The sequence below is a fragment of the Myotis yumanensis genome, unplaced genomic scaffold, assembly GCF_028538775.1.
Source record: "Myotis yumanensis isolate MYYU_CA2020_CCGP unplaced genomic scaffold, mMyoYum1.0.hap1 SCAF_5, whole genome shotgun sequence".
In the NCBI taxonomy this organism is placed as follows: Eukaryota; Metazoa; Chordata; class Mammalia; order Chiroptera; family Vespertilionidae; genus Myotis; species Myotis yumanensis.
In genome coordinates this window covers 97,086,829-97,113,291 of record NW_027223756.1, presented here as the reverse complement: position 1 = coordinate 97,113,291, position 26,463 = coordinate 97,086,829, and the positions used below count along the sequence as shown (strand labels likewise).

General features: G+C 42.3%; 1 protein-coding gene across 2 annotated transcripts in view; it reads left to right on the top strand.

Moving 5' to 3' along the window:
* Nucleotides 1-26,463, top strand: part of EBF2 (EBF transcription factor 2) — a 195,708-nt gene that overhangs the window by 112,256 nt on the left and 56,989 nt on the right. For both annotated transcript variants that reach the window (XM_070416619.1, XM_070416618.1), the window contains exon 7: nucleotides 20,363-20,444. In XM_070416619.1, coding sequence (XP_070272720.1) covers nucleotides 20,363-20,444 — 82 coding nt within the window. The remainder of the gene's footprint in view (nucleotides 1-20,362; nucleotides 20,445-26,463) is intronic.

The window sequence follows — 26,463 nt, the reverse complement described above, 5'->3', positions numbered from 1 at the left end:
CATAAGATGTTGCTCTGAAAGGCCTTCAATTAACTGGATGAGCCACCACCCACCTTATCCATGGTAATTTCCTTTACTTAAAGTTAGCTGACTGTAGATGTTAAGGACATTTACAAAAGACCTTCACAGCAATGTCTAGGTAGTGTTTAGTTGAATAACCAGGTACTACAGCCCAGCCAAGTTGACACTCAAAACTAACCATCACAGTCCTGAGACTCTTTTCTGTCTTCTGGACCCAAATAGATTACCTGGACTTCCTTCTTGATCTCAAGAGATGATCTGATCTGTTGGAGATGCTCTTCTCATCCCTTTCGTGTAGCCTGGTGAACTTAGACTGCCTCAAAGGTGATGAATAGAACTTTCTAGTGTGCTTCCCAAGCCTTGCTATGAAATAATAAACTATTTCCTGGGTTGAGTTGCGGTCCAATCTCTTAGGAAATAGCCTGGAAACAAGGGAAGGACTCGTGTCTCTGTGAGCTGGCCATCAGTCTTTATGCCTCAGCTTTCACAAGGTGGAACATGTGGGAAGGATCAGTGAACGCCCTGCAGAGTGGACCCCCGCAGATTTTCTGACTAAAGGGAAACCTGTATTATGGCAAGCTCTGAATCAGAAAAGGTGATGCCTAGAGACAGATATATTTGTCAAAGTCAAGGTATAAAGACTGACGTCTCACCTCTCGGGGCTATTTCCTGGGAGACTTGCTCACCATTCAATGCAAGCAAAAGTGTATTATTTCTTAACAAGACTTGGGAAGAACATTAGAAAGACAGGAAAGGTGGGAGTGGGAGGAGAGTCTTCAAAGGCCTGACATGATGTTTCCTAAGTTAACTTTCATTTTCATTAGTATTGACAATGGCTGAGCCAGCCTGCCTTTGATTCAGTCCCAGATAATTCACAGAAACCCTTGACCGGGCCACCATATGGAGAGGACGAAGAGGTCCTTCTCACATATTGCATTGTGGGTTCTCAGCATCTGGGGTCATGGAGCCCTCACCTGGTGGTCCTGCCTCACAGTAAAAGAACTGACAACTCCCTTCACCCCTCTGAGCTGACTGCATGTTTGAGTCAAGACCTCTTAGAACACCTATTGGGTTGTAGTTGTTGAGGAATAGTTTGCAATCATGTAAATGGGGACATTAAGGGAACCCTTATAAGTATAATCAACACACACACACACACACACACACACACAGCAAAGGAGCACAGGACCTGCAAAGAATTGGCTGGCACCTGCACCGACATTTAAATCCGAGCTTGTGGATTTCAAAACCAAAGTATAGGGTTCATCACACTCGACTTTGAAATGCTTTCCCTGCATGGGTTATAAGGGCTTTGGAAAGAAAAGCTTTCTTTCTATTATGGAAATGAAAACCTGCATGCTTTCTCTCTTTCCCCAGATCAGCTATGAAGGGATTTGGGGCCCCACAGCCCATCATGACTCAGAGGCAGCTGCTCTGACCCGAGGCTTGCACAGACCTCCAAAGGAGACTGTCCAGAGGCTTGGCCGCCCAGTGATTAGGCCCTAAAGAGCTATTCCTTGTTTCTGGCAGTACACACACACACACACACACACACACACACACACACACACACACACATCAAAAGGCAGCTGATGAAGTATATTCATAAGGACTGGCTCAAGTGATGTAATGGTGGGTGAAGGGGGGAGGGAGTGGACTTGAGAATAAAAAATTGAAGACCAACAGATGATACATCCACGGACCCCTTCTGCAAGCTCCAGTGTTCTCTCAGCACCACCCTGCACATCGGCATGATACGCTATAAAAGTGCCCGAGGTCCGTGGTGGAGCCCAGGCCCTGACAATCCCTCAGTTTCCACGCTCACAAGTCACTCTGATGATCTTCATCAGCCCACTTTGTTTCTGAAATGGTTTTCTGAAAAGCCAATTTTTTTCTTTTTTTAAAGATATGTTTTTATTGCTTTTTTAGAGAAAGAGGAAGGGAGAGGGAGAAGGAAGAGAGAGAAACATCAGTGAGAGAAACATTGATAGGCTGCCTCCGGCACGACCTCTACTGGGAATCGATCCCCAAACCCAGGCATATGCCCTGATCAGGAATCGAACCAGTGACCCCCTGGTGCATGGGTGGCTGCTCAACCACTGAGCCACACCAGCTGGGCAAAAGCTCATTCTTTTCTAGGTAAGAGAGCCTGAGAGAAATCCTGAAATTTACAGGGTTGTTAAGGGATAAAATCTTTCATAACTTCTCAAAATTGAGAGTATTACAAGGAGAAAACATATGTCAAAATTTCCAAAAAAGGAAACTATTCTCAGGGGCTGAGGTGAAAATACTTCAAGGTACAGGGCCCCACTGGGTCTTGTAATCAGAACAATAGGAAAATGACCAGCGCCATGGGGCTGCTGGAGAGCTGTGGGAACAGGCCTGGTTTCTGAAACCACTGTTAAGATTGCACCCTCAAGGCCAAAGCAGGTGTTTCCGGAGCACCCCAGAAACAGGTCTGGGAAAGCCTCAGCCCTAAGTTGGAGAGCAAGTTGCTTATTTTCTGTGTGTCTGGTGCGTTTCTGAGCACCTGTGGGCACAGGTGTAGCTACTAAGGGCATCTTAGATGTCACATTGCTGTTCGAATAGTCAGCATAGATGTTACAGCCAGGGGATAGCTGGATCTATAATGTTTTGTGCCAAAACTATATATTGCAAGAGTCAGAATCCAGGCTTAGACATCTGATTATGGAACCGCAAAACTTTGGGCTTAGTCATGCTCATGAAAGCCATTTGGCCCTGTTTTCTCTGCGAACAAAGCTATCTGTGTTGGTTCATTTAATCTAGCATATATCTGGCAATTATTGATATTAAATTGATTTAGTGTTTCGAAAGATGTTTCAGACACCAAACACAGAACTCCTAGTTTATTTTACAGCTGAATACAGGATGTGAATTCCTTCCCAGAGTAATCAGCTCTTGGTTTAACCCCTAAAGTGTGAGCATTGATCCCTTCTTAACTTGGCGACTTAATTACTTTCCATCGTGCCCTCCTTCTGTGTAATTTATTCTCTGGAAATAAACTGGTGGAGGATCACCTGCGTGAGATCATTTTTACTGAGTAGACATTTTGCTAAATGTGTCATGGTTATTTACCAAAAGGCTGACTCTATGGTAGAGACATTAACAATATCTGCTATTTCACAAGAAAGTTCTAAAAGGTGTTTTGGGTTGTTTCCCAAAGCACCTAAGTAATTCTCCCAGCATCTCTCAGAGGTATTAGTCAATTTTACAGGGAAGATATGTGAGGAATGTGTCTGAAGGGTGACAGTAGGCAAGTGAAACACAGAGAGGTGAAAATATTGTCAGTAATATAGACAGTAATTGAACAGGATTGCCTTACTCTGAGGCTTTATCCTCTAGGCCACAGTGCCTCCTACATTACATTATCAGTATTAACATAAGCATGGGAGATTAATTATATAGATCACAGGAAAAGTAGATGACATTTACCTTCACTTTTTACTGAGTCATCTCATTAGGAGAAGAGTATACATTCAGCCCAGGTTAAAATAGTTCAGAGCAAAATTAGTTCACAGACTGCTTTATCATTTTTTAAAATATTGTAATATAAAAGTTAATGTGATTATCTTTGTTCATAAAATAAATAAAAGGTGTTTCCCTGGCCAGTGTGGTTTAGTGGTGGAACGTCAGCCGACTGCTGAAGGGTTGCGGTTTGATTCCGTTCAAGGGAATGTACTTGGGTTACAGGTTTGTTTCCTGGCCCTGGTCAGGGTGCATGTGGGAGGCAACTGATCCATGTGTCTCTCCCACATCCATGTCTCTCTCTCTCTCTCTCTCTCTCCCCTTCCCTCGCTTCCACTCTCTCTGAAAAGCAATGAAAAAAAATATCCTCAGCTAAGGATTAACAACAACAACAAGAACAAGGTGGTTTTATTATAATCTTGGCCAGCCTCAAGGTAGAATATATACCTAACAAAATAATAAAAACTAGAACAAACTGTGCAAGACCATGAACTGACTTAGTTCAGTTGACTCATGTGAAACTTGAACTAAAAATGCACCCCTAACCCCCACTCCAGACCTTGGATAATAGCAGGAGATGGGAACACATTTTGATTAACTTAGAAGCTGTATTATCAAATGAAAACTTACAATCATGTTACTGGGATTGATGAAATCTCCTTTTATTTATTTTTTTAAAATAAAGAACTTTAGATATGGAATAGATGCTTGGCTGCTTTTTGGACATAGTGTTGTTGGAATCACCTTGGCAAACTGAGGGATGGTGACTTTTCAAGTTCTGTCGATTCTACCAGGAGGAATGGCTAAATTATAGCTTTATTCCAGATGAATGAGCAGCCAATAGACTCTGACTCATGCCTGAGACAAGATGACTTCCTTAGGATCTTTGTAGATATCAAATATTCCCAGGCCTTTTTCTCAGGAACAGTTTTCTTTATTTGAGTCATCCGATTACATAGTCTCAAGTGAACAGTGCATGTAAACACATAATCTACTGCATGATAGTGTTGAGCCAGAGGCACTTGTGTGCCATTTCTGGGTGTAGACTTTGACAGGGAGAGACTGGCATTGGATCCCTGGTGTCTGAGTCCGCAGAGAATGCCGGTCTGGCCAGGGCTGCCTAGGGCTGCCTAGGCCCGCCTTTCTCCCAGCGTGGCTGCGTGGCCTGCTGGGCGTCTTCCCCAGGGAGCTGTGGCCATTGCTTTCCCAGGCTCCTGGACCCAGTCCTGCTGCTCATTTAAGTCCTGGCATCTCCCTGAGAAAGCAGAACAGGCTCTGTGACCTCTGAGTGAAGGGCGGAGATGTTCTATACTTCCAGGTCAGCTGCCGAATCCCCCAGGGAAGTAATCTTTTTCTCTAAGGCTGTGTTCCATTAGTCACTGCTTGGGGAGAAACCACACACCCAACTTTCAACTCCAGGGCAGTGAAGGCTCACTTGGGTAAAACCAAGTAGAGGCAGATTATTCTATATTGAAAGGGTTTATTACCCAGACCTTTTTTCCCCTCATGATGTTATCATTTCAGTCTTTTGTTTTTGTTTTTGTTAATCCTCACCCAAGGATATTTTTCCATTGATTTTTAGAGAATGGAAGGGGGGGGGGGTGGAGAGATACACAGAGAGAAACATCAATGTGAGAGAGACACATCGACTGGTTGCCTCCCTGCCCCAACCTCGGGGATGAAACCAGCAACCCAGGTACATGCCCTTGACTGGAATTGAACCCAGGACACTTCAGTCTGCAGGCAGACACTCTATCCACTGAGCCAACTGACTAGGGCAAAACTTTAGTCATTTATTTAATTCTCTGCTGCATTCCAACAAAAACTTTCGATGGTTTATTTGGCTTATCAGCACTTCTGTCAAAGGCATTTGGAGGGTGAGACAGCCAAGGTCACTAAAGATCTCAGCTGAGTTTTGGGGATTAAAGGCAACTAATATTGTTTTGTGTTACTTTGTGGAGCGCGCACGAACGCGCGCGCGCGTGTGTGTGTGTGTGTGTGTGTGTGTGTGTGAGAGAGAGAGAGAGTTTTGACACAATAATGATATCTTTTCTGGAAAAGGGAATGAACAGTTGAACTATTTTACAGTTTAGGATCCTTGTAGCTATCAAATATTCCCACAATCTTTTTCTCAAGAAAGGTTTTCTTTATTTGAATCATTCTGAGTTTATGGTCTCAAGCGAACTTGCTGTGTAGACACATATTCTGTGCCAGGCTTTCAGGACAGATCTCATTTAATGAAGAGCAGGAATAAGTATCTAAAATCAACTTTCATCTTTAGAAATGGCCTGAAGAAAACAAATCGCATCGGCTTGGATGTTATTCGGAAAGCTGGAGCTGGGCTGGGCTCAGTCAGACTTCTGAAACCTGAAAATGAAGCCAGAGTTTGTTTTAAGCAAACTGGGGCTGACTTATGGATGTCACATGAATCTGCCCCATTCACATTTAGCCTTTCTTTGAACCCGGGTGAGAAATCCCAGTAATTCAAATGGGGTGGAGCATTTTATGCCTAGCCTTCATTTTTGAAATCAAGTGGCTCAGCCCTGACGGGTGTGGCTCACTTGGCTGGGCGTTGTCTGGTGCACTGAAAGGTTGCCAGTAGGGGGTATATGGGAGGCAGTCGATCAATGTTTCCCTATCAGATCTATGATTCTCTCTCTCTCTCGCTCTCTCTCCCTTTCTCTTTCTCTCTTTAAAAAAATCAATAAAATATATTTTAAAAAGAAATGCAGAGGCTCAGTTTCATCTCGTTTTAGTAAACCAGAATATTTCTGAGCATCAGTGTGATATGGTATGCAAGAGAAAGATTAGACATAGAGGACAGAGCAGGAGAAGTGCCCAGGGACTGTGTGTGTTCCCAGTGGAGGGTGCTTGGGGCTAGATGGGTCCTGGTTCCATCACTACATGTTTTTTTGTTGGCACCTCAGTTTTTCAAAGAGAAAATGAAAGAAGAGATTCTTGTTATCTACTCACAGGAGAAGTGACAACTGACTAGTTAGTGGTCTCTGTGAGATGACCAGCGTGAATACAAAATGCAGTGGTATTAGATAATGAAGAAAAGGGGAAAATCTCTTCATGGTATTTAAAAGAAAGGTTCCATTTTTGGTACTAAGATTTGGAAATCTCCAAAAAGTTCGTGATTCCTATAGAGTTAATAGGGACTGTAGCGTCAATAAAGTTTGAATTTTAAAAAATTGGAAATAATGACTGATTCCTGAAACCTCATGGAGATTACAGGAGTTGGGTCGAGATTACATTAATGTAATCGTGGCATGCTAAACCGACAGACAACACCCTGGAATATTAGCCATATCTAAATGCTTTTTGTATCAAATTCTTGACCTGATTTTTGTCCCAGTTTCTTTTTTATATCAACTAGATTTAGTTCTTCCTTTAAGAAAAAAGTTTAAAAATTTTAATGAAAGGCGGCTGTCTCTACTATGAGTAACATAAGAAAATCTGTTTTGCCAAGGCAGCAACACAATATTGAAATACCTGGTTTTAAATTTTATGTGGGTTTGGCAAATGCAGTCTGAGAGTGGCTAATATGATACCGGACCTGGTGTTAATAGCCAATGATAATTCCATATGTACCACCTGCTACCTGTCAGGCTACATGTTCTTTCTTTTTTCCTTTTTTGGCATGAAGGTTACATTAGCTGTGAATATGGGTCTTTGTGGCGAGAGAGGAGGCAGCATGAACTTCTCTATATGAAATAGAGCCTTGATGTAATTATCATTTTGATTTCTTTTCTCCCGTCACCCCTTCTTCCCAACTCACTGCCCCCCGTCGACGTCTATGAAGCCCTTAAAAAGCACAACATCCCATCCTGAATTTGGGAACTGGGGAGAGAAAAGAAAGGAGAGAAAGGGAAGGAGAGAGAATGAATCAAAGCATAAACTAGAATGTTTGTGGAGGAAAATCCTTCCGCCAAAAATATAAAATGAGAGAAATTTCCTGGAATGCACAGATGAGGGGGAAATGCGTTAGCTGAAGGAAGATGTGGGTTTGTTAACCAATTGCTTTATACCTTAGTGACTAAGTGCCACAATCATATCTCTTTCTTCCTGAGAACATGTCAGGAATTTCTCAAAAGCCAGCTCCACCTGGATCACAATTGCTTCCTCTCTATTCTCTCCCACTGGTACATATTTTGACATTGGGCAAAGCTGAAGAAAATATTTTTTAAAAACCCCAAACTTAAACCAAACCATTTGCCTGTCAATACATGGGACTTGACTGGGTGAGTTGTCTGGCTCTTCCGTCTCAAAGTCTGCTCCAGTAGGTGGGGGCTCGGCCCAGCACTTTATGGGAGATGGGGAGACCCTCCGTTCACACATTCCCTGGATGGAGAGAAATCAGGTTTCCTATTATAACCACTCAAAATGGATTATGGAGAGTCTAAAAGATGAGCAAAGAACATCAGAATGATTTTTTCTTGAAAAGTGAAGACATTATCACATATTTTTCAAAAGAAATTAATTTTTGCCTCTTACTAGTATCATTATCCCAGCTGCTGTTATGTTCCTTCTGAGTAACAATGAAAGGCACAGAAAGCTCCCTTTCTTTCAGGCTTTAAAAAAAATCTTCCTGAACCATTTAATCTCCTTGGATGGGGACTAAAGGCAAAGGCTATGGTTTGACTCAGAAAAATTGCCCAAATGTCGGATGTTTCCGAAACTCTCCAAGTAATACCATTGCTCAGAAAGATTGTTGCAGCTTTTTTCAGGTGCTTTCAAAGTAGTTCCTCACCACGGTCAGTCATTGCGGTGGCCCCATGAGGGAGCGGCCTCAGGTTCTCCTCCTAGACAAGGAGAAGAAAAAGGAATCTAGGCTGAGTCTCCAGAGATTCCCCTCAGTCTGGCTCCCCGGCATCTGCTCTGGGCGGTGGGCACAGGCCTCTGAGGTGCTAGTGATCTTTTTAACTTTCTTTTCAACTCCAAAGCTAGTGTATGTCCTAGCTTTGTCCATATATTTATGGTTAATAGTGAGAAGTAATGGTGAGAAACCTGGGAAAATTGTTTCCCATCCTTCAGATGAAGTTTATATTGTGTATAGAGTCACTGTAAAAACGAAGTGATAAAAAGCCAGGCACATTCAGGCGGCTCTCTTCTTTTGGCGCAAGAATCTTTTGGCCACTAATGTTAGTGATTTTGCCGAGTGGAAGGACCAAGGAGCTCAGTATTTTCTCTGAAGTTATTTCTCCTCTCTTTGAAATTTAAGCACTTCCTTTGCCAGAGCACGCATTTCCCACTTTCTAGATTCATTCTCAATTTGCATGACTATCTATTAAGCTTACCTTGGCCTTCCAGATTCCCACCATATTTAGAATTTTCCAGAAAGTCATCTACCTACCTTGAGCTCTCCTCTTCCTGGTTTATTTTTCAGGTCAAAATTCAGCTTCATGCTTGGTTGTGAAATTATATAGGTTCACGTTTTCAAGCACACAGATGCTTACGTTTCTTTGAGACTGTACTCTTCAGCTTTAAAGAAGGACCCTTCATTGTAATCATTACCGAAAGGATACAGTACTAATGGAACTTAATTGTTTCCACTGGATGCATCTCGGGTGTTTTTGGCAGCCAAAATGAAAATGATTCCAAATACCATCAAAGGGGCTTATAAGCACCCAGCATGCACAGAGTGTTTTGATATACAGTGGAGTGTTAATATCATTATCTCTCCTAATACAACATACGGTTCCTTTAATCCTCTCCCGCCTCTGTGATCTTAGAAGATCCCATGGATAGAAGGCAGAGAATAAAATACTATATACAAGGAGACAAAGGGAGAATTAGTCCCCATCCTCTGAGTGCATTTTTTTAATTGTTTGAATCTTGGCTTCAAACATGTACCTTTATCAATACTGACTTCTGTATCTTCCACGCTAGTTTGAGTTTGTATGCGACATCAAACATACCTTTTCACACATGTTCTTTCCAGATTTTTTTTTAACACTTACTTAGCAGTTTATAGAAGGAAGTGAATGATCTCCTCAAGCTGCTTACAAATTTAAAAAAAATCTGTGCTTATTAATTATGCAGGATTAGTCTAATTATAATTCAGCAAATTAATTAGCGACAGAAGGTGTTCTGAAACATTGGAGTACATTTGCATGTTAAATGGAGAGGCTAGTCTGTAATATATGTAAATTTATGCATGGCTTCATAGTTTAATTTAAAAATTTGCAGCTGCATATGGTATGGGAGCAGGTGAAAAGTCAGTTTTAGTTTAATGATGCTAACAAACATTGGATGGTGTCCTGTCTTAGCAAGAGAATGCACTCATATCTGCTAATCTACGACTTTGTCATAAGAATATAATATTACATAGATGCTCAAACTCAAGGTCATTAGTGAATAGAACCATAGGTGCAATAGGTATAAAGCTGAAAACTGCAGAGAGAAAGCTATGACAGAAGCCCAAACTATGAACTTCATTCTCCACTTTATCCAATATTGCTTATTGAATCAGTCAGACTTAGCTTCGGGAAAGTAGCATTTCAGCCTGTGGGTACCTTTTTGTCTGACTGGTATCTATTCTGGCAGGTGCAGAAGAGTTGTCCAACCTTGATTCCCTTTCCAAATATTCACATTTGCACTTCATTTCAATTTCCTGGAGCCGTGGGAAAGTTATTACCAAGTTATGAATTAATGGTAGGGTAGAGAGTTTTACACATTGGCCTCAACCATCTGGCAAAACAGTAAAACCAGCGGACCAGGCAGCAGCAAAGGGCTCTTGGTGTAATTGGTGTTCACTGCTCAGCCTAGCATAGATGAGCTTGGGGGGAGGGCCGAGGACGAAGGGGGAAGGGAAGGCGGCAGAAGGGGCACTAAGGAAATAGGACGGTAAGGACCCATTAAGCTGATGGCTCGCTAATAACTTCATTTCTCTCCTTCACCGAGTAGTCGTGGCATTAGAAAGGGAAATAGATTTGTATTCTAATTCTGAAGCCTCACTGAAAGATGTTTCCTGAACTCAGTCTGTATGTTCAGTTTCACCCAGTCTTTTCCACTTTTCTTGATGAAAAAAAAGAGGAAGGGATACAGCAAAAAGGAGGATACAGTTTTTTAAAAAAAGAAAACCGAGGAAGATGGAGCTGTGCACATTGCAATGAGCCCTCCAAAGACATTTTGTGAGGACAATTGAAATTGCAAACATGCTCTTAGTGTGTTTCAGTCCACGTGAGGCCCAAAGAGTTCAATTATTATTTTCATTAATGGTGTCAGATTTCCATTCGAGTGCAAAAACAAGGACTTTTCCTTAGAGGCTTTTAAGGAAACCTGAAAATGAAGGTGTCTGTGAGTCTCGTAGTGCCAAGTAATGGAATTCAGGAGAGGGAAGATGTGTCTGAATGTAGAAGAAAAAATATTCTAACCTATAACCTCTGGTTCTCAGAAACTGCAGTGTGTTGCTGGTCAAAAATAAGTGGAGAACCAAAGTGGCCTCCTTGTTTTGGCACCTCCGCAACTGTTTACAGTCAGTTGCTTGCCACTGGAGCTATGGGAGACATTCCCTCCAGAAGAAATCATGAAATGGCTTTGAAATGAAGTCTATCAATATGGAGTCAGATTACACAGTGGGGGAAGTCGCTCCCTCCTGGTGCCTAAATGAATATAGCAGATCTTACTCCTGAGGCTGTGTGTTTGGTAACGAAGGCACTATTGCCAAACTGAAATGCCACTTCCAGGAGCTTGTAATTGGCGTGAATGCCAAATAGAAAATGGCCTGTTGCCAGGTAGGAACCAGAGTCAGTGTATGTAGCTCTGAACTATTTTGCCTGCCCATTGTTTACTGAAAACAGTGACGAGGATTTGGGCCCTTCATCTTTGGTTGTTTTTGTTCTCTTCCTGCAATCTGTTGTGTAGATTAATTACAGATTCTTTTTTTAAAAAATCTCTCCCTAAAAATTAAGCGAAGATCTACAAGTGGAATATATGTTAATAGTGAAAAATAAGGAATGTAGAGGAAGAACAAAATCTGAATTTGTGGCAAGTCCCTCTGGTAACTTGGTATGGAAAACAGGCCATTTTAAAATGGGGGGGGGGGGGCAGGGACAAAGGGGCAATTCAGGGGACAGGGGGCACGGGGCACAAGTATGCCTGGTGAAAGGTGAAGGAGCTAACTTACTAGGTGTCAGGCATTTACCCAAATACTTTGCATGCATAACTATTCCTCACTACTCCTAGGAGTTCATCTTACAAAGGAAGGAAGTAAAGGTCCCCAATAAATATTAAGTAAGCAAATAATAACAATAATAATAATTACAGAAGACTCAACATCGTGTGAAAATGGCTTGCTAAGGACACCCCAAAGTCTGAAATTATCTGCTATGAAAGGAATTAACTCGATGGTCTATTTAAACATCTCCACTGTAGGAGAATCCCCTCTGTCCCTCAGATAATTCTTTCTAAAGTTAGCTTTGTTGACTTGATTCTCAAAAAATGTTTTCCAAGGCTTAATTCAACTTATGTTACACATATGACTTTAGGCTTTTTTCCTTATAGTCTTCATGGACAAATGGGCTTGAGTTTCCTCACACACTCTAGCAGTCTTCTACATTCTTTTTGCAGAGGGCTGCAGCTGTGTGATCTGTGCCATCTTTGGACCACGTGGATTCTTGAGACATCTTGTTTTCCAAATATCTAATAGACTTGCTTATCTTCCTCTGCACACTCCAAAATAGCCACAGAATTTCTAGAGAATGAAGTCCCTGACAGGAATGAAAGGCTTTTTTTGTTTGTTTGCTTGTTTTGTTTTGCAACATGAAGAATGACTCCACTCTCATATCCAGCGAGTAAGATGAAGGATGTGCTGTGATCCCCCAAGTAGATCAATGAGGCACTAGTCTCCTAAAACAAAGAGCTGCTTGGCAATGTGTCCCACTTCTCCTTCAAAAGAAGCTTCGCCAAGCTCCTGCCAGAGCAATATATTTCTAAGAGTCGGGCAAACCAGAGTTCCACTCTTAGCTCTTCCACTTACTATCTGACCTTGGGAAAGTAATCTGACCTTTCTGAGCCTTGTTCATCTCCTCTGTAAAATGGGGATGTTAATTCTCCTACTCTCAGAGTTGGGGGGATTAAGTGAAAGCATGCATGGCAAATAATATGTGGTGAATAAATACAGGATATATATATATGCCTAAGTGACCATTACGACCAACTGGTTGACTGAATGACCTGTTGACCAAATGACCGGTCGGTAGCTATGACGTGCACTGACCACCAGGGGGAAAAAGCTCAACACAGGAGCTGCCCCCTGGTGGTCAGTGCGCTCCCTCAGCCAACCTGGCCAGCTCCAATTGGCCCTGATCAGGACTGGGCAAGACAGCCCCGATTGGCCCCAATTGCCGGCCAGGCCAAGGGACCCCAAACATGTACAAATTTGTGCACCAGGCCTCTAGTTATTACTATAATAATCATCATAACAAGTCCTTAGCTAAGTGCAGTTAGAGAGGTTGAGTATAATTGGAAGTAAGAAAACATATTGCTTAAAGATTTCTGTAAACTTAAATTTTTTGGATCTGAAATGGCCTTTTATTGAAAAAGTGTAGGTGAATAAGCTTTAGTGGTAATATGAGCCTTCCATAGGAATGTATGGAGACTAAAGAGTCTATAACTACTCTGTTTATGTATTTACTAGTGGCCCGGTGCACGGATTCGTGCACATTGAAGGGAAATTAATTAGGAGAAAGATTCATGCGGTAATTACGTTACTGCAAAAAATTACATGTCAAAATAGTAAATATAATATAGTATCATAAAATTAAAACACACATGCAATTGGCACCAGTGAGAGCTTTATATGAAGTGAGTCAACATTTATTTTTAAATTGCCAGTGTGCATCATATGTACTGGCCAGTCGGTCAGAGGGTCAGATAGACATATGGTCGGTCACTTAGCCTTTTGTACATATAGATATTTACTTTTTAAGGGATTGTATAATAAATGGATTACATAGAAAATCAGCTTATAAAAATGAGTATTTGACTTAAGCCTAAAGTAGCCACTCATTTAAAAATTTTAAGCCATCTCCCCCTTTCCATGGATCTTCTTGGACCTTTGCACCAGCGCCATCTTACCAAGCAAATCTCATTCTCAGATGCCCTATTGTCAAGTGTATAGGATACAGCAAGAACCCATGGAGAGTCTGACATCCCAGAGTCTACTTAGATTTGTGGACTTAAATGAGACTCCCATAAGGTCCTTAGAGCTTCTTACCTGGGCTGACACCTAAACCATCAACAGATTTCTCAAAAGCAAGTGGTGTTCAGGCCAAGGCTGCCCATCACCTTACGTGGACTGCTGGGTTTGGATTCTGTTGGAGGTTTGGGGGGAGGAAAATGAGTTCTCTGTTGCTGGAAGGTTCAAAGAGGATATCACAGCGAAGACCTAGATTAAAGCTGGATCGTTATCATTGTGCTTTACACTAGTGTCAAGTGGAAACCAATCACCTAGGACAGTGGTTGGCAAACTGCGGCTTGCGGAGCCACATGCGGCTCTTTGGCCCCTTGAGTGTGGCTCTTCCTAAGCCTTAGGAGTACCCTAATTAAGTTAATAACAATGTACCTACCTATATAGTTTAAGTTTAAAAAATTTGGCTTTTAAAAGAAATTTCAATCATTGTACTGTTGATATTTGGCTCTGTTGACTAATGAGTTTGCCAACCACTGATCTTAGGAGTTTTCCTACCACATAGCTCAGAGTGAGCAAGTGGCCCTCTGGGTATGTCCCTCCAGCTCAGGCTCTCACTCTGACTACTTCTCAAACGATGTTAGCTTGAGAGGGTCCTGGGAGAAGAGAGGCAACTGTCCATTCCTTTCACATACAATTTTATGGTCCAGCCTATCCCTATATTTGGAAGTGCTCAGAAATGATATGAGAGTGTTTTAAAGGAAAGGGGTTGCCTTCTTTTCAGAAACACTCCCAAACAGTGGAAGCCAATTGTATTTTAATTTATAGGACTCTGGAAAAGGAGGTTTAGTAGTTAATCCAGATAAATTGTGTTTTCCTCAAAAATCAATGGACATAGACCTTTAAGCACCTATAGTGTTTGAGGCTAATTCTGAAATGGCTCAGACTTTAGTGATCCAGCCTACTTATGTGGCCATGGAGGCAGAAAGAGAACCAGATACTACAGCAAACCCGAGCTTGGTCCTTGGAGATTGTGGAGGGTGTTCTCATCCCCATGGTGCATAGATGTAGCCATATCATCACAGAAGTTGTTTCCAGAGTAGGCAGAATTAGATCTTTTTAAAGGAAATAAATTTCAAAATGAAAGGTGTTTTACAAATTATTTTTCATAGAGTAAGGCTCTGCATAATGGTAGCTGTTACTAGTGCCAAGTTCACATTCCTTTGATATACATCTCCTCTAATCTTTTTGTTTAAAGAAACTTTTGTGCCTTCCATAGTGCTCTCCTAAAGATGTTATGCATTACAATTTCTTAGAAGGCACTAGAGTTTGGATTTCAAATTGGAGGTAAATTGAATGGCCTCTTCCACACATCTGGAGAAATATTATACTGGGTTCTGTACTAGTCAGATCATTGGTTATAATCCTAGATTATGGCATTAATATTAAGTGGTTATCCTTCCTGTGGTTTAGAGATCCCTCCCTGTCCTACCACCAGACCTTAAGTCCACATCCTATTTGTGCATCTAGTTTACATCTCAGTTTCTATCTGGGATGTGCTCAGCACTTGTCTAGAGCCACCTAGAAGCTTTCATACTATTCTTAGACAGTGCTAAGTGCTCCAATATTCCAGAGAATGGGGATGAAAAGAGATTTATTGGGTACTAGGTAAGCCCCTGGGATTGTACTCAGACCCTTATTCAGAGGTCTCCAGACTCATCTCAGAATCTGAAGAAGCATATTTTGAATAGTTTGGTTGTGTGTTCCATGAGGGCAAGGATTTTGTCCATCTTGTTTGCCATCATGCCTGAAAATTGGTGGCAAATATTGCATTCTTAATAACTATCAAGTCAGTAAATAAATGAACTCACCAGGGGTTTTCAATAGTAGCATTTACTTCCATGCCACTATCTTTGACCTAATGTTTTCCTCTTGGTGTGCTATCATCCTTTCAATTTTCGAGAAACCTGAATCCTTTATAGTTTTGTTGTTATTGTTGCTGTCTTTGCTTTTTTAGACCATATTTTCTGAAGTTTTTTTTTTAATTCTCACCTGACAATATGTTCATTGATTTTAGGAGAGGAAAAGAGAGAGAGAGAGAGAGAGAGAGAGAGAGAGAGAGACATTGATCAGTTGCCTCCCATACACATTCCACCGGGAATCAAACCCGAAACCTTTTGGTGTACAGGATGACTTCATCAAACTGAACCACACCGGCCAGGACTCTGAAGTTTTGTTTGAACAGCCATATGGATATATTATTTACATACTATACACTTCACCCATTCCAAGTGTACAGTTCAATGGTTTCTAGTATATTCACAGAACCTTGCAACCAACACCGCAACCTAATTGGTGCAGGAAACATAGGACGCCAGATGGAACTTGTTGCCAGAAAGGCCAAGGTTTAAATTCTTGTTTCGTCACTTACCAGCTGTGTGGTCTTGGGCAAATTTATAAATTCTTGGCGCCTTTGTTTTCCTAGCTGTGAGATGATTTGCCACTCATAAAGTTGTGAAAAATAGATGAGGCAATGAATATCAAGAACATAGCTGGGAGCATGGCACAGAATGGGCATTTGGCTAGCCTTCTTCCCCTGTCCTCTGTGACCCTGTACCCTTCTGCTGATGGACCACAAAGGATGGTGAGCAGGGACAGAGATGGCTGTGGTCTATGATATTCCTGAGCCACCTTCTCCTGCCTTGGAAGCATAGAGAAAGGATGCTAAGGGAAGGTGCATCTCGCTCAACAACCTGCCCATCAACCTCATGATACCACCAGCTCAGGCCAAGGCATCAGCCAAGATGCTCCATTTTCTACCAGTCAGCCATTTCTGACTCTTTCTTTCACTCTCAGAGCAGTGGGCTTGATGTATCTCTCAGAAAAGCCCTGTTCCCACCTCCAGCTGGGCTTCAATAAGTGATGATCTTTTTGCCTTCAGTGGTTTCTGCCCCCAATGTAGCGATTTCTGGTGGGTTTTCAGCTCTCTGTGTTTTTCTTAGCAAGCACAGAATAGTAATGCTGGAAGGACCCCAGGGATAATCCGGTTAAACCCTCTTAACACTTAAAGAAACCAAGGCCCAGAGAAGCAAGGTAACTTGGTTACAAAGTTAGTTGGTAGCAGATCGAGACTAGCTCTCTGTCAGCATTTAATAAATATTTATAGAGTGAAGGAATGCCCTTTGGTTGACCTAGGAACTTGATTGAAATCTGAGGGTTTGAGTTCACTTTTGGGGGGAGGAGGGAATTTTTTTTAAAAATTATTTTTCAATGAAAGATTACTTGAGTTCATAATTGTAAATGTATCTTTATTGTTGAAAGTATTACAGATGTTGTCCCCCCTCTCCCCCCCCCCCCCCCCGCATTAACTCCCCTCCACCCTGCTGCCACCCCCTCTCCAGGCCTTCACTGCACTATTGCCTGTGTTCATGGGTTATGCATATATGCATATAAGTTCTTTGGTTAATCTTTTCTCACCCACCCCCTTCCCTCAGAGATTCATCATTCTGTTGCATGCTTCCATGTCTGACCCCACCTCTCTGTTCCTCTTTATCTATAAAAGGAGGATAAACCTGTAGTTGTTAGTGCATCCTCTTAAGGAAGGAGATTAGAGGCCCTGCGAAGTGGTGATCACATTTATATAGTCAACATTTTTTGGAGAAAGTGAAAATAACTTCCATCCCGGTGAGAACCTACACATTTGGTCTGAATCTTGAAATTCATTCTGGTTTCCCATTTCTAAGTAGAGAGCTGACATCTTGCAGGCAGCTCTGCCTGTGGAGGGATCTGGACCCAGGGGATTTGTTCCCTGAACGTTACCCTGTGGTTAATGGCTGGTTTGGTCAGGAAAGGGTTCTGTACCAAGCCCCTGAGCATGATGGGTGGCGGGGTACAAGGAGGCAGGTGGAAGACATCAGTAAAAAGAAGAGAAAAAATTGGAGATGTCATAAGCCCCAGAATTCCTTTAAATTAATTTCTAGGTCCACATGTAAACTATCCAGGCCATAAGTGGTGCTGGCCACTTAGAAATAGAAATAACTAAGCCTCTTTTACAAAGTACTACACAATATAAGAGGATTCTTCCCCCCCCCCCTCCCCCACCACTCTCGTAGCCTTTGTGAACAGAATGTTGTATCTTTAGTGTGCAGGGGGCTGTGTAGGTTGAAACCAGCAAAATGAGTCAAAGCTGGGTGTTTTCCGTCCTAAGGACTGTTAAGGGTCCTCATTTAAAAATGAATAAAGCCTTTCAGCAGGCCCCTCGTTTCCCTAAACCAATTTGATTTTATGTAAACATTTATCTCCTTTGCACTTTTCCACCCACCACACCATGGCTATAATAACGCCTTCATGAACATTAATGTGTTCACCAGATACGTTTCGGAGGAAGGGTGGGGTAGGTAAGGGGAAGTATAACACACACAGAGAGCATTATAAGGAGCCCAATTGTGGGAAAACTTTCCCCAAATCAAGGAGTTGGTGAGAGAAAGCACTTGATTTGATTCTAGTGGGTTTTTTGTTTTTTGGGGGGTGGGGTGGGGGGGATGGGGTGGAGGTGATACAGGAGGCCAGAAGTGAATCACTGATGCGGCCTTGGAGGGCGATGTGGTGCGGGGGTGGGGACTATTGTCTGGAGAGAGACTTCCCAGGGAAAAGGCAAGTTCTGAGTCTGCGGAGAGCGTCTCAGCGCCGGCGGAGCCCGCAGAGGACTGCGGCGGACGCACGAATGGAAGACTGTTTCCCCGTCAAAAGCAGAATGTTTGACTCCGAGTCCATCTTTTCTCAAATAAAAGCGGCTCTCGTTGTAAAGTGCTCCGAGGGCTGCGGGCAGACACTGGGCGCACTTTGGGAGGGCGGCAGGTTGCGAGTTTGCAGGCCGCTGCGCGAAGCCTTGGGAGCCTTTCCTCTGCCTTGTCATCCGCAGGCGTCTGGGTGGGCACCTCCCGCCCAGAAAAGATTTTAAAAAAAGATGGTTGTACTCCTCAAAGTAAAAAAATAAAAAAGATTACAGGGGAGATGTGAAAAGCAGATGTTATAAGATAATGAAAAAGTATTTAACTGTTATTTCTAAATTCACACCCAACCTTATTCATTAGATAGGGGGCAGGAACACTTGACCACTTATTTTTAGCAAGTCTAGAGAAAAAGAGATTCCAGAAAAAATAAATAAATAAAACGCTCAGAAAAGTGCAATTCCCCTCCTCTCCTCCTTTATCATTTACTGTTTATCTTTCCATCAGGTTTCCTTTTTTTTTGAAGTGTGAAATACCATCCATTGGAGTGCTCTCTAGTTCTTCTGTGTGATTTGTAAAGAATTAACAATAAACACGAGGTCAGCATGCGAGCATCTCACCGACCGTTGCTTTAAAATAGAATTTTTGGGAGCACGGTTGATTTCTTCTTATTTTTGCTGGTAAATTCTGGGGGAAATGTATATCTTTTCCTTTAAAGTTCTAATTCAAGGCATGGATGTGAGAGTTCTGAAGGGACTTTGGGACTGCGGTAAAATTTCGTTGTCATAGTAACAGAAAGGGAAATAGGCCTAGCTCACCTGGGACTTTAGCACTGCAAAAGCTGGATTTTTTTTTTTTAAGGAAAAAGACTCTGCAAGTAAAATAAATGAAAAACTTATTGTATTTTGAAACAAATTTCCAAACATTAAATACATAAATCGCGAAAAGGCCACAGCTGCCATTTTTCTTGGTGGATGTACTTATCTGATTAAAGATGCCCCATTTTTAAATTAGTTCATTTAGGAGATTATTGGCTTAAAAAATATGTCTTACGAATGATGACCTCGGACAATTATTCTGTGCTTTTATTTTTTCTGGATAATCTATAAGAAGGAGTAAAAGGACATTCACTCTTGTTATTAATCATAAAACCCCCAGCGTGTACCCTGCACAGACTGACTCTGTCTTTGAATGGTAACATAACATTTTCTGATGTGTATGGACATTGGCTGAAAATATCAGGCCCCCTCTGTGTGTGAGGGTGTGTGGTGGGAGGGGGGTGGTGATGAGCAGGAGGGTGTGTGTCGGGGGGAAGGGGTGGTGAGCAGGAGGGTGTGTGTGTGGGGGGGTGGTGAGCAGGAGGGTGTGTGTGGAGGGGGAAGGGGTGATGAGCAGGAGGGTGTGTGGGGGGGGGAAGGGGTGGTGAGCAGGAGGGTGTGTGTGTGGGGGGGTGATGAGCAGGAGGGTGTGTGTGGAGGGGGAAGGGGTGGTGAGCAGGAGGGTGTGTGTGTGGGGGGGGAAGGGGTGGTGAGCAGGAGGGTGTGTGTGTGGGGGGGTGGTGAGCAGGAGGGTGTGTGTGGCCAGCAGAAGGCCACATTCGGAAGGAGGCCTGGGACTCTGGGCTAAGTCATGCCATGTTCAACCTCGGAGGGAGACGTTTCTGCTCCGCAGGAGCCACTGCCCCTTTGGAAGCCTTTTTTTTTTTTTTTTCTCCTGAGAGAACGCCCAGCAACTTGGGGCGTGAGCACAAGCCAGCACCCCGCTTGTGAGCCCCTTTGCAATCCTCCACAGTGATGGAGCTGACTTGCCACGGAAAACATCCAAATTTGCAAATTGCGGAGGGTCAGCAATGTTCCTTCCCAGGCAGGGCCGCTGAAATTCCCCAGGCCTGAAATACAATCACTTTCAAATCAAATCTAATAGAATGCATGGATATTCTCTCTTCAAACATGTTTACTTAAAAATGTAATGCATTGCTTTCTTTTCACAGATTCTTTTTAAAATTTTTCCTCAAGTGCAATCAGAATTGTTTGAAAACAGCAGGAAACCCGAGGGACATGAGAAGGTTCCAGGTAAGAGGCCTGCAGATTTTTCCTGGGAAATAAGTCATCCTGTGTTCTCTCCTTCGTCTTCCTTTCCTTTCCTCTCTTTTTTCTTAGAACACATGACTCACCGGTTGCTAACAATGAAAAAGATCACTGTAAGTGAGATCCCTCATCAATAGGTAGCAGTGAGGGTTTCTTCATATTACAGTGCTCAGGCCTTCTGCCTCCAGTGCCCAAGCCCCAGGGGACGGGCACCAACCCGTGCTGGAGATTTGATTTTAAGCCCTCAGGCTGCCCTTCGCACACACAGCTGCCCACAGCAGGAACCATGTTCTTGATATCCAGCCACCCTGGGATTTCTCAAAGCAGCGTCTCTGTGCTTTCTGCAAGCAACAGCCTCTTTCTTCCCCGTTCCACCGGTTAACTATTCAGTGGTCTCACTCGGAGTCTTTTGGAAAGCAGCAGCCCAAACAGCCGTGGTCACTTTAAGATCGCGGCATGACAACAAGACCCACGGGACAGTGACCCAGCTGCCTGGCAGTTAAATCTGCCACCGGTTTCATCACCCTTGCCACTGATGTACCGAGGATGCAAGCTAATAAACACACAGAGCCAGGCAAAGTGTGTCAGGTCGGCGATGAGAGGGAGAGCGGCCCCCCTCTGCCCCCCTTCCTTAATCTTTGAAGGACCCTTATTTAATCCACCAAATGGCTTTCCTGCCACTCATGCCCAATCGAAATACACAGGGCGCCCTTCCCCACAGGAACATTAAAAACATGTTAAGTGATAGTATTCAAGCTTGAGACTTTAAAAAATAATCCTGGCAGCGACGAGTGAGATGGGGATGATTAGGTTCATGTTTCAGGTGAAGAAAATGAGGTTCTGGGAGTTTAAGGAACTTGCCTCTAACCACAGGAAGGAGGTGGTGGAGCCAGGAGTCCACCCGACCATAGCTTTGCGAGGTGTACAGCGCGCAAGTGTGTGGCTTTGCAATGCTTTTCTGAAGTTCTTAGTAATTTTGAACAAGGGGCTGCACCTACTTATTTTACACTAGACCCCACAAATTATGGTGTAGGAACCGAGTCATGAAAGAGTTAATGGAAGAGAGGGGATGCACACACAGGCCAGAGAGAACTACTTGGAAAAAAATTCTTTTTCCTATCACATCATGGTTATCGATCTTACTGGGACCTGGACATTTTTTGTTAGTTATTTAACACTATTACCAGCCTCTCAAAAAATTAAACCCCTCCCTCCCCTCTATGCAGTATGATATGAAGACAAATAGAAATACATTTGTCTGGGGGATCAAGTAGGAACACTGTGCACGGGGAAGCCAGTGGGACACACTATTATGGAAATGTATATAATGGAAACATATCATTTCAGTCCAAAATGATGTGTGAAATTCAAAAGAATTCTCAAGTGCCTCGATGACCAAAGCTTAGCTTTCACTTTCTGGAAGAAACGGAGGCAGGGACAGTAGCTGGCAACGTGGATTCTTACACCTGTATAAAGTTCAAGAGCTCTTAATAGAATGCCTTGTCATTTTATTTGTCCCAAATCGTAGAATTGTACTCACTAAGCATGCTAATTATTTCCCCTACTTCTTTAGTTATTTACTAAGTGAGATTTTCAATGTGCTTGTGTTTTTAACAGGGTTGCAATAAATATTGCTGGTCTCAAAATGAGGAATTTTTATCCTATGTGAAAACATTTGACTTTTGCAAAGACAATGGAAGAGATCTTTTTAAAAAGTTTGTAGATTCTATGATTGTCTTATTTCTGGAATAGAATTAAAGGCAATTGGCAGGTGTGGGGGGTTTTTTTGGTAGTTTTTATTGAGATAAAATTAACATAACTTATCAATCACCATTTTAACTATTTTAAAGTGTGCGATTCAGGGGCTCTTTGTACATTCACAGTGTTGTGCAACTATCACCACTATGTATTTGAGACCATTCCCATCATTCCAAAAAGAAACCTCATACCTCCCAATTCCCTTCTCCCCACCCACTGGCAACCTCTAATCCACTTTCTGTTTCTATGGATTAGTCTACTGTGGACTTTTCATATAAATGGAGTCGTACAATATGTGGATTTCTGTGTCTGTTTTCTTTCGAGGTTCATCCTTGTTCAGACTTCATTCTTTTTTATAGCTGAGTAATATTCTATTATAAGAATAAACCACATTTTGTTTAACATTGCATCAGTTGATGGGCACTTGGGTTTTTTCTACATTTTGGCTTTTATAAATAATGTTACTATAACTATTTGTGTGCAAGTTTCTTTTGTGAACAAATGTTTTCAGTTATCTTGAGTAAATATGTAAGTGTAGAATTTCTGGGTCATATGGTGACTCTGTCTTTAACTTTTTGAAGAACTGCCAAACCGGTTTCCACATGGCTCCACCATTTTACATCTCCATCAGTAATGTTTGAAGGTTCCACTTTCTCCATATCTTTACCAACACTTGTTATTTTCTGTTTGTTTGCTTTTAATTCTAGTCATCCTCTGAGTGTGAAGTGGTATCTCATTATAGTTTTGATTTTCTTTTTCTAATGACTAATGATTTTGACCATTTTTTTCATGTCCTTATTGATCATTGGTGAATCTTCTTTGGAGAAATGTTCATTCAAATCCTTTGCCCATTTGTAAATTGGGTTATTCGTCTTTTTATTCTTAAGTTGTTAGGGTTCTTTGTATATTAGGGTTACTGGGTCCTTATCGGATAAGTAAGTGATTTGTAAATATTTTTTTTTCTCATTTCATCATTGTCTTTTCACTTTCTGCAAAGTGTCCTTTCATGCAGAAAAGAATTGGCAAATTTTATGGTGTAGTCAGATTCTATTAAGCGTATAACCTTCAATGAAAGCTCTTTTACGTGGGGAAGGCTATTAAGGAGACAGACTTGACTATGTGCTGTAATGGTCAAGTGAGAAATTTGGATCAAGTTCAAAATATGAAACAAAACCAGAGGTGGTATGTAATCATGGTGGTGAGTAGAATGATCTAAAGGGATGGTGATTTAAGAATTCCTGGAATAGATATCTCATTCAGAAAGAAAAGGTAATAATTTTAAACCATGTAGACTATTATTTCAATCCTCCACTTTCGTTATATGAGCAAACATACTCTTAATGTGAACTATACGTTTATGGAGATTTGATCTGAACAGAATAGAACTTATTTTCCAGCCTGAACCAAACCTCTCTTTAATTCAGTTCAAGTCCTAAGTATCATGGGCATATATAAAATATTTATTGAAGCACAGTGGACTTTAACCCTTTTGTGACTCAGACCCTTTGAGAAATTGGTAAAAGCTATAGTTTCTATCCTCACAAAAAGCTACATTTTAACAAAGTTTTGCTTAAATGCCAGGGGTTCCCAGATTTCTTGAAACATCTCTTAGCGTTCCACAGAGCCCTGACTTAAAGAAATGAAACTCATCTAACATCCAATGGTCATCCTCCATGCAATTTAACCGTTAACATGGGGGCCTGACACTGAAGACTTTCCCTGAAGATCTTCCCACTCTCTTGACTTTAAATGCCGTTGGATCCCGAATGATTCTGGATGCATTCCTCAGACGTCACCCTTTTCTGGAGCTGCAGATCTACAGCTCTGCCTCCCTCCTGGGCATCTTCACTTGGATGACGGATGAGTACATGTTCACAGCTTACTCCCTGATCCGTGCCCTCCTCGTTTTTTGTTAAAGTGTCACTTCTTCCTCCTAAGTATCTGTTAAACCCATCTCTCCCGAAAAACTGCAAAAGGCCTTTCTACTCCTTCCTTGTCTAATTGACCCTCAGAACGGCTGCTAAAATTGTCTTCTCAAACATGTCACTCTGCTTGCTGTATGTTATAAATACCTCCTGTCCATAGACAAAAGCGTAGATTTACAAAGGCATGGCAAACAAGCATCTTTATACCAGGCATGCACCTTGCCTGATGTTTCCATGTGCCCACTACTCAACAGGCACACCTCATTGATTTCCACTACGTGGAATATTACTTGGAACCTTTCCACATGCTCTCACCTCTGCCTGAGAACCCTTCACCCCTCTTCAGTTTTCGATTTCTACTCATGCTTCAAAACTACACCTTTGTGAGGCCTTTTCTGACTCTTCCTGTCAGTAGATGTTGATTCCTTCTCCTGGGCCAACATACCATTTTCCACAAGCTACTCCAACACATTGCCTTGCAGTCATTGTTTGTCTAATAGACTGTGTGCTGCTTGAGGGCAATTAGTATGTTTTATTTATTTTTGTATTTCTCCCCAGTGCCTAGCACGATGCCAGCCATTTTGTAGGGCTCAATAAATTGTTATTGAATGAATTCTTAAGAGAGAAATTTTAAAAAATGGAAGAAAAGAAAGCAGGAAGGGAAAAAAGCAAAGATTTCCAGGGCCCCCAAAGTACCTTAATCCATGGACCATGCATGCAGAAAATCACCTCTGCCCTCCCTGAAATGGAACAATTCAGTAAAGCATCCAGATTAACAGCTCAGTGAAGGAAAGGACAAGAAATGTATGTCTAGTTTAAGCTGACAGGCCTGTTAAGACATAATGAACCCTATTCTTTATTTCTCTGCATCGTGGGTGGAGAGCAGGCAGTTGGAAAATCCAGAAGAAAATCAAGCCAAGAATAGGAGGAATCAGGCATGTTGTCATTTCCCACATTCACATTCTAAGACACAGTAGAAGTTGACAACAATCAGGGCTATTGTTGCCAAGACACTCTCATAGATAGGCTGGCTGGGTTGGCTCCAAGTCCCAGTGAAAACATAGATGCACTTATTCATGTATTCATTCACCCAACCACTATTATTAAGGAAATTCTGTGTGCCAGGCACTATCCTAGGTGCTGGCGATACATGAGCAAGACAGATAAAATTCTTCTCCCTGGAGAGACTTACATCTAGTGTGTAGATAAGGAAAATAAGATAAGCAATTTACATAGCTTAGCTGTGCTTCTCTGGGGTCTTTAAGTGACCAGCCTGGAAGCACAGGGGCCTATCATGGTGCCATTTGTCTGTGTTGCCTTTTGGAACTCAGTGGTGTGGCAATGTAAGGGGTGATGTGGGAACTAAATAACAGCAGCACTATGATAATAGCCTGTGTGGATGCTCTTTCGGATAGTTTTCAAGGTTTTCCACAGCACTCATGTCAGCAGATCATTTCCTTGAGATTGGGAAGCTTAGAAGCCAGGGTGCCAATTTCCCCCCTCCTGCCTCAAAAGGATTCTATTTTAAACAGACATGACCACTGTCCAGGGCTGGTGTGTTTTCCATCATATGAGCAGCACCAACTTGTACATTAGTCATTCTGGAGTGGGTAGCAGATGCCTTGACACATCTCCAACCCTGGAATCATTTTTTAAAAAATATATGTTTTTATTGAGTTTTAGAGAGAGAGAAAGGGAGAGGCATAGAGTGATAGAAATATTGATGAGAGAGAAACATCATCGATCAGCTGCCTCCTGCACGCCCCATACTGGGAATCGAGCCCACAACCAGGCATGTGCCCTGACCAGGAATTGAACCAGTGACCTCTTGGTTCATGGGTCAATGTTCAACCACTGAGCCACACAGGCCTGGCACCCTGGAATCATTGTAAAGGAACTCCTTCACTCAAACTTACAGCTTTCTTATAATTCGGATAAGGGTTCTTACCGCCATTTGCTGAACTTTGCTGAGTGACTCTTGGGTATCTCAAATTTACCTCCTAAATTGCTCCCTTTTTTAGATTGGGCCCATCAAAATAATCATTTTTAATACAGTTAAACTAGGGAGCGCACTGAGATAAATATACAGGTCTTAGCATCCTTTGCCTCAAGAGGTATGAAGGGGCCCATCCATTCCTAGTGAATGCAGTCATTTCAGGGGCCAGATCGGGAGCGCCATCGGTGCTGAGCCAATTCCTGTTTGTTTGGATGGGTTTGCACACAACTCCACGATGGGCCTCCTTAAAGGGCATCTTGAGGGGGACTGGAAAGGCGTGAGGAAAAGGATTGGTGACTTGTTACACCCAGCAGGTTTGTCAGAA